This window comes from Chiloscyllium plagiosum, unplaced genomic scaffold (genome assembly GCF_037043375.1).
Source record: "Chiloscyllium plagiosum isolate Xiang-an unplaced genomic scaffold, Cpla_swu_hap1 HiC_scaffold_17, whole genome shotgun sequence".
NCBI lineage: Eukaryota > Metazoa > Chordata > Chondrichthyes > Orectolobiformes > Hemiscylliidae > Chiloscyllium > Chiloscyllium plagiosum.
In genome coordinates this window covers 54130844-54139933 of record NW_028270155.1, presented here as the reverse complement: position 1 = coordinate 54139933, position 9090 = coordinate 54130844, and the positions used below count along the sequence as shown (strand labels likewise).

At 46.1% G+C, this 9090-nt stretch overlaps 1 protein-coding gene across 1 annotated transcript; it reads left to right on the top strand.

Annotated features, from left to right (window-relative positions):
* Positions 1-6491: 6491 nt before the first annotated feature.
* LOC122558683 (leukotriene B4 receptor 1-like) lies at positions 6492-8317 on the top strand. Its single transcript, XM_043707470.2, has one exon. The coding sequence runs from the start codon at positions 6802-6804 to the stop codon at positions 7798-7800; it is 999 nt and encodes a 332-aa protein (XP_043563405.1). The 5' UTR covers positions 6492-6801; the 3' UTR covers positions 7801-8317.
* The last annotated feature ends 773 nt before the right edge of the window (positions 8318-9090 follow it).

Sequence of the window (9090 nt, the reverse complement as noted above, 5' to 3'; positions counted from 1 at the left end):
TTCTTTGCGGGACAGGAAGTTCTACAATATCTTTCATGAGGAGCGGCTGTGTTCTGCACAGTTACTGAGAGTTCTGACAATTATGCATAACTAGGGATGCAGTTCTTTTTAATATTATTGCAATTAACTATCTTGTTAACTGACGACAATGCAAAGGTCTCTACTGTGATATATCTACCAGTGATCATTAGACAGGTCAAGCAATGTACAGACAAAGAATTGGGACAAAGTCATGGATTTTCTTTTTTGACGCTGTTGTGAGTCTACCTAAAGCACATGGACAACAGCGGTTCAAGAAGGCCGCTCTCAAGGGCATCTGGCAAGGAGCAATAAATGCTAGTCTAGCCAGTGATGCCCACATCCCATGAGTGAATGAAGCATAATTGGTGGCAGCAAGCTACCTCAAGCAACTCTTACTCTGAACCCTGAGCCAATTAGGGCAGAGAGGATAGTGATGGTGGTCATTGGGTTACACTATGTCAGTTCATGCTGATTTTATGAATACGGTTCAGGGGCTGAAAACATATCGGTCTATATTTTATGGCCCCACTGTTGGAATATTTGCTGTGGGGCTGGAGGCACTCGTAAAATAAAACAGGCGGCCTGCCACCCAGCTTTCTGCGCACCCCCGACCTGCCTCCTGTATTGTATTGGATTCAGAAGATATCAGGAAGCCTGCCTGCATTAATGAGGCGGGGGTGGGTACTGCAGATGCTGGAGATTAGAGTCAAGATGAGAGTGATGCTGGAAAAGCACAGCAGGTCAGACAGCATCCGAGGAGCAGGAAAATCAACAGGGCTTTTGCCCGAAACTATCGATTTTCCTATTCCTCGAATGCTGCCTGATCTGCTGTGCTTTTCCAGCACCGCTCTAATCTTGAATTAATGAGGCTCAACAGCAGCCAATTAATGGCCTTTCAATGGCTTCATTCTGTCTCTACCACTTTACATGTGCAGTAGATGAACATGATAGGTGTGACGAACAGCACTGAAGCTTTCACTGCATGGGCTGCTGTCAGACAGGGAGAGGAGGGCACTCCTCCAGTCGCGAGGTCATTCTCCTCCTCCCGGCCTCTAAAGACTCAGCAGCCCACTGTATTCCCCATCACTAGCCCGGCTCCAGTCAGACCTGTTAGAAATCCCCAGACCGAGCAGTTAGCCAGGACCCTCTTGTGTGTGGCCTGGCCACCACTGCATTCTGGTGCTGCTCAGAGCACAGAGCAATCTTACTGGTCGGCAGCTGTCCTAGACCCAGGCAGAACATATCAATTGTAGTATCACTGTGGGACAGCCAGTTTTCAGGTAGGCAGCTGACAATAGCTGGTAGTGTATGAGGAATAGTAAAATGAGGGTAACAACAAATTTCACCACAACTAAGAACCTGAGTGTCGCAAACAGCAGGAATATAGGTCTGACAGCTAGACATATGTTCTGACCACATTACGTATATCTGGGCTTTGTTTGTAGAGAGAAACATGGTCCTTTCTAACTAATGATTGAGGAACTGTTGTCAGTGAAATATTTCAGCATTTGTCATTTCCTGTGTACATTAGGAGTTGTTCTACAGCATCAAGACTGTGTACATTTATTATATTGCAGAAGTGGTCAGCACTTGAAAAAACTCAAGGTGGAATCAATACCTTCTTATTTACATATCTGCCTTTCGCAAGTATTGATGTTTCTGGAAGCTAACTATTTAACGAACTGTCTTGGAAAAACTAAACATTTAGGAATGTTGATAATTTTGCTTGGTGACTTGCTTTTTAGTTATTGCTAAGAAATTAGCACATCGAAATGCCACATTTCGAAATCCCAGATTCCTATAATTTCATTAGTAATTACAGAACCATAGAGTCAGACGGAACGGAAACAGACCCTTCGGTCCAACTTGGCCATGCCGACCAGATATCCTAACCTAACTTAGATTAGATTACTTACAGCGTGGAAGCAGGCCCTTCGGCCCAACACGTCCACACCGACCCTCCAAAGAGCAACTCACCCAGACCCATTCTCCTACATTTACCCCTTTACACAACACGATGGACAAGTTAGCATGGCCAATTCACCTGACCTGCACATTTTTGGACTGTGGGAGGAAACCAGAGAATCTGGAGGGAACCCACACAGACTTGGGGAGAATATGCAAACTCCACACAGACAGTGCCACCCACTAACATAGTCCCATTTCCCAATACTTGACCCATATCCCTCTAACCCCTTCCTATTCATATACCCATCCAAATGCCTTTTAAATGTTGTAATTGTACCAGCCTCCACCACTTCCTCTGGCAGCTCATAATTTAGAAATTAACTTTTCAAAGAGAAACTTGCAACTGCTTTTCATAGAATTGCAGAATCCCTATAGTGTGGAAACAGGCCATTTGACTCATCAAGCCCTGCACTGACCCTCTGAAGAGCATCCCACCCACAGCTAGCCCTCCCACTCCATCCCTGTAACCCTGCATTCCCCCACCTAGTCTGCAAATCCCTGGACACTATGGACAACTTAGCATGCCCAATCCACCTAAATTGCACATCTTTGAATTGTGGGAGGAAACCAGAGCACCTGATGCAAACTCACGCAGACAGGAGGAGAACACGATTTGATAGAAAGAATAAGAGTTTAGCTTTGGCAATAGCATTAGTTCCTTCAACAGTTCTGCATGTGGGAGTTAGTCTTGGTTTAATGGTACACACACACAGCTAACTACCAAACGTTGTCTCTTAAATCTCATTTCAACAAACTCACTCTTGCAGTGTCACCCTAAAGGAGGGGTGCCATTTTTGGATGAGATGTTGAGTGAGGTGTTGATCCCATAGCATTGTCTTGAAGAGAAATATTGCAGCTCTCCCGATGTTCTGGTTATGGTTTATCCATCTACAATATCAACAATTGATGAACCATTCACTTGGCTCACCAGCTCTTCTCTCGTACCTCCTACTGGGTCTCGTCTGTCAAACAGATTGTCAGACATCAGTACTTGATGAGCAGAAATTTCACTTATTTTTGATGAAGACTTTGGTCATTTGTTAAAGATCTCCATGTGTGGCACATGTCAAATTTTATTTAATAATACTCTCCTGAAGCAACGTTGAGCATTTTACTATGATGCAGGAGCTATCTAAGTGTAAATTGTTCCTGATATTGGTTTTGGTGTTTTGTGCTCTGCAACTATGCAATTTGGCTGCTGTATTTTCGACATTACAATAGTGATCAATGCACTTCATTATTTTGAAGCACTTTAAGGATATTATGAAAGACAACATGTAAATGCAAATGTCTCCATGTATTTTGTAGGAACAAATTACTGCGGATGCTTGAATCTGTACTGAAAACAACAAATGCAGGAAATTACAACGGGTCAGGCAGCATTCACGGAGAGAGAGCAAGCTAATGTTTCGAGTCTAGATGACTCTTCATCAGAGCTGAAGTGCAGCGTGGAGGGACAGCATTTATGCTGCAGTTTGGGGAGGGGATGGTGCGGTGATGGGTGCAGGTGAAAAGATGTTAGTGGTTTCCATTTCAGTGAACAGAATGTGAGAATGGCAGGACAACGGTATAGACTTGATATGACAGTGTGTGGAATGTGGGAGGGGAGGGACATGAGCACAAGCTAAAAGAAATGGTTCACACTTTAAAGGTGTTGAACTCAATATTAAATCCAGAAGGCTGCAAAGTGCCTCGGCTGAAGATGAGATGTTGTTCATCCAGTTTGCGCTGTGTTTCACTGGAACACTGCAGCATGCCCAGGACAGACATGTGGGACGCGAGTGGGACACTTTGTTAAAATGACTGGCTATGGGAAGGTCTGGGTCCTGCTTGTACATAGACCGCAAGGTTTCCGCAAAGCGGTCACCCAAGCTGCTTTTGTGTCTCCAATGTCGAGTAGGTCACATTTGGTGCAGCGAGTACAATACACAAGACTAGAGGAGGTACAGGTGAAATGCTGCTTCCTGTAGAAAGACTGTTTAGGCACTTGGACGATGAGGAAGGAGGAAGTGAAGGGGCAAGTGTTGTACCTTCTGCAGTTACATGGGAAGGTGCTGTGGAGAGGTGGGGGAGGTACTGTTGATTGTTGTGGAATGGACTGGAGTGCCCCAGAGGGAACGATCCCTGCAAAGTGCAGACGGGTGAGTGAGGGGAAGATGATGGCATTCTGCTGGAGTTGTCAGAAATGGTGGAGAATGATCCTTTGAATGTGGAGGCTGATGTGATGAAAAGTGAGGAGATGGGCAGGCCGATCACTGTGTTGTGAATGATGGGCAAGGGTGAGGGTGGAAGCACGGGTGATAGGTTGGATTCGGTTGAGGGCCCTGTCAACCACAGTGGAGGGTGGGAAATGGTCACGGAAGAAGCATGCCATGTCAACTGTGCTGTTTTGGAAGGTGGTATCATCCAAACAGTTGCAACCTAGGTGATGGAACTGGGAGAATGGGATGGAGTCCTTGCAGGATGTGGAGTGTGACGAGCTGTAGTGAAGATAGCTATGAGAGTCAGTGGCTTTGTTGTGGATGGCTGTGGAGAGTTTATTCCCCAAAATGGAGACAGAGAGGTCAATGATAAGAAGGGAAGTGTCAGAAATGGACGATGTGAAAGTTATAGAGGAGTGGAAATTGGAGGCAAAATGAATGAAGTTTTCAAAGTCCTGGCAGAACCATGAAGCAGCACCGAAGCAGTTGTCAATGTACTGAGAAAAGAGTTGTGGGAGGGGGACCAGTGTAGGACTGGAACAAGGATTGTTCCACACACCCCATATTGAGGCAGGCATAAGTGGAACCTGTGCGGGTGCCCACAGCCACTCCTTTGACTTGGCAGAAGTGAGATTAATATTGGGAGAAATTGTTCAGTGAAGGAACAAGTTCAGCTAAGTGGAGGAGAGTGGTGGTGGACGGGGATTGTTCAGGCCTCTGGTTGAGGAGCCGACAGCTCCCAGACCATCCCTAGTGGGGTGTGGAGGTAGAGAGGGATTGGAAAGCCATGGTGAACAGGAGGCAGTTAGGGACAGGAAACTGGAAATTCTCAATATGGTGGCGGGCATCAGATGAATCGCAGATATAGGTGGGCCGGGTCTGGACAGAGGATAGAGTCAAGATAGGAGGAAATGAGCTCAGGGGGCAGGAACAGGTTGATGCAATGGACCTACTGGGGCAGTCTGGTTTCTGGAATTTGGGAAGGAGGTAGAAGGGGCTGCTGAGGGTTTGAAGACAATAAGGTTGGAGGCAATGGGGGTGGGGAGATCTCTGGAGGTAATGAGGTCAGCAACAGTCCTGGCAACAATAACTTGATATTTGGATGTGGGATTGTGGTCCGGGGAACAGTAGGAAGAAGTGTCCAAGAGGTGGCACTGAGTCTCCACCAGGTAAAGGTCAGTGTGCCAGACTACAACAGCGCCATCTTTAACAGCCGGTTTGATAACAAAGTTAGGGTTAGACCTGAGAGAGTGAAGTGTGGCAATTTCAGAAGGGATTAGGTTAGAACGAGTGAGAGGAGCAGAGACATTGAAACGGCTAATGTCACACGGCAGTTTTCAATGAAGAGATTGAAGGCAGGTAAGAGGCTGGGGAAGGGGTCCAAGTGGAGGGTGAATACTGGAGGTGGGTGAATGGGTCAGTGGAACGGGAAGCGAGGGGGCTCCTGCCCAAGAATTGAGCGCGGAGAAGAAGGAGGCAGAAAAACAGTTCACCATCACGGCGAGCCTGGAATTCATAAAGGTGGGGGCGTAAGGGTATGAAGCTGAGTTCTTTGTCAAAGACAATACGTTCAGCCATAGAGAAGAGAAGGTCAGCAGATATGGAGAACGCATGCCAAGGGCTGGGATTGGGCAAGTGACCTCAGGGAGACAGGAAGTGATGGTATTTGAGGGCTGGGAAGGGCTGGGTGCTGGGGGGGCATAAATCTATAAGTCGCTGGAGCTTACATGCCTTGATGTCTGTAAGAAAGAGCAAAAAGTCTTTTGTTGAGGCGATGGATGAAGTGAAGTACAAAATAAAACTGGGGAGTGGCACACCTTCCCATGTACAACGCCTGCAGAAGGGACAACGTCTGCCCCTTCACTTCCTCCTTCCTCATCGTCCAAGGGCCTAAACAGTCTTTCCACATGAAGCAGCATTTCACCTGTACCTCCTCTAGCCTTGTGTATTGTACTCGCTGCACCAAATGTGACCTACTCGACATTGGAGACACAAAAGCAGCCTGGGTGACCGCTTTGCGGAAACCTTGCGGTCTATGCACAAGCAGGACCCAGACCTTCCCATAGCCAGTCATTTTAACATTCGCTCGCGTCCCACATGTCTGTCCTGGGCATGCTGCAGTGTTCCAGTGAAACACAGCGCAAACTGGATGAACATCTCATCTTCACTAATATCTTTTCCCCATCAGTCCCCTATACCCACTAATCCTCTCCTAAACTATAGCAGAAATGCCCACATGTCTGTCCTTGGTATGCTGCAGGGTTCCAGTGAAAGTCACTGCTAACTGGAGGAAGCCACACTTCCTACACATTTCTCTACGCTTCAGCTCTGACGAAGTCTTCTCGACTCGAAATGTACTCTCTTGCCCTCTCTCTCTCTCTCTATACTTTGTACTTTAAGTGCCTGTTTCTAACAAATACTTATCTGCTAGGGAGCAGCACTTGCCTTCTCGCAGTACGAAAGTAATTATAGATAAACTGTTCTTCACTGAAAGATTCTATCGGGTGGAGAGATTGCAAGATATTAACTAGAGAGTGTGAAATTCAAGGAAGTCCCTCTTGGCTTTTGTTCGCGAGAAGCAGTTAGTTGTTGAAAGGCGTCTGCAGAAGCAATGGTCCTTTTCAACACAACTGGGGGTCGGAATGGGACGCTCCAGGCGATGCCAGTGCAAAATGCAGTGGCGTGTGCTGTCCTCAGTCTGGCCTGTCTCGTCGGAGTCCCGGGGAACTTGGTCGTGATTGTGACAATTCTCGGTAACATTAAGCAGCGATCTTCCACCATCACTCTCATTCTGTCTCTGGCCGTGGCCGACTTTGTGGTGCTGGTAACTTTGCCGTTTTGGATTTACTTTCTGGCCGATTCGTGGATTTTTGGGATCCGGCTCTGGCAACTGACGGTCTACCTCATCTTCACATCCATGTACGCCAGCGTCTTCTTCATCACTGCGCTGAGTGTGGAGCGCCTGGTGGCCGCGCTCTACCCATTCCGCATCCAGGCCTGGTGGCAGAGGGCAGCAGTCAGAAAAGTGGCTGCGTGCGTTTGGATTCTGGCTTTACTTCTGGCTGTTCCTTCTGTGGCAGTTGAGCTCAAGTTGGATGAAAATGGACGGCCGTATCAAAGAGCTTATTCCTCTGACCGACACCAGATAGGTCTCTTTCTGTTGGAAACCCTGGTGGGGTTTCTTATTCCTTTCATCACTCTGTCTATCTCATATGTCAGTGCTTCTCAAAGAATCAAACAAATGGTCTCTCAGAGAAGAAACAGATCGGTGAAGCTCATTGCAGGCATCGTGCTGGTGTTTGCCATTTGCTGGTTTCCTTATCACACAGGAAACATTGTTAAAATTTCTTCACTCTTGGTGAAGAGTTCAAATCCAGAACTCTCACAGAAACTGGACAAGGCTTACCAGTCAATGAAAGATGCATCTGGGGCGCTGGCTTTCATAAGCAGCTCCATCAACCCCATTCTTTATGCCTTTGCTGCTCGGAACTTCAAGGATGGATTTAAAACTTCAAATTTTGCAAAACTCTTTGAACAACTGAACAGTTTTAAGGAGAGAAGGGAGAAAGGGATGAACGACTCGGAACGTCAATCTGAATCAAGAGTTTAACAGGGGAACCTTTTTGTTATAGAAATTAAGACAATGTGACCATGTATTGTTGCCTTTTCTAGCTAAAAAGAAGTGAGGAATGGTTATAGATTAGTTGTGTGTTACAGCACGTCCTTGCTGCTGAATAACATGACCTGAAAAATGTTGGAAATTTTGTAAACTGCTTTGTATCTCATAATGCTTTGTTATCAGTTCATAACTAATTGGATTACAAAAGGAAAATTTGAAACCAGGAGCCTTTTATTGCTCATGTTTTGGCCACCTGTAGAAGCTGATAGTTGGGCATTTGTCAGGAGCAGGAGATGGATTTTTTTCAGAGAGAAAACCCAGTGGTTACAGGCACCAGTGGACCGCCTGTGTACTGTAGCATTTGAGACCAGTATTGGCTGTGATGCCAGTAAAACTGGTTATGTCACCAGCACTGATTGTGACAACATGGCACCATCAATTCTGGTCACAGCAACAGCCAGGGGTGTGGCATTAAGGTGCCAGTGAGCATGCAGTATATATGTGTGGGGCGAAATGTAGGTGGCTCATGCCCAGATGAGTTATGCAAATCTTCTCAGGTTGAATGACAGGAATTAAATCTGCGAGTTTGTCCCCGACTGATAAAAATGAGGGTGCCTAGCCAACACCGATTGCAGTACTCATTCAAGAATTTGAAAGCTATCTGATTACAAACCTAAATCACAGAAGTACACAGCCTAATCATAGAGGGGATGCTTTTAATGATTCTGTGGCAAGCAACTAAACTCAGCATGATCACACCCTGCCCTCTCATCATTGCAACACAGGCTTATTTTCTCTTGCTCTGTTCTTTTTCATAATCATCACTGATATATCATTCTGGGGTGGGGCTTGTAAAAATAGCTGTTTGCATCTGAGCTTAAACTCAGTAGTTTAAAATTTGAACTGAGCTTAAACTCAGCAGTTTAAAGTTTGAATGCAGTTTAAAAAAAAATCTGGAATTCCAAATCTGCTGATGACCATGAAGCCATTGTCAATTCTCAGAAATCTGCCATCCTCAACTGGTCTGGTCTACATGTGACTCCCAACCCACAGCATTGTGGTTGACTCATAACAGTTCTCTGGGTAAATAGGAATAGACAATAAATACTGGACTAGCAGTGATGCCCGCTTCCTGTGAATAAATAATAAAAAGAGAGGAAGTGCAGGATGGGCTAAGGACTTTTGTGACACACACTCTGCCCTGAATCGATCTGTTACGGAGCAAGCCTGAGCTGTGTAGAGCACCAGGCAGGCTCTGTGGTCCATGGGGGGAAAAAGACA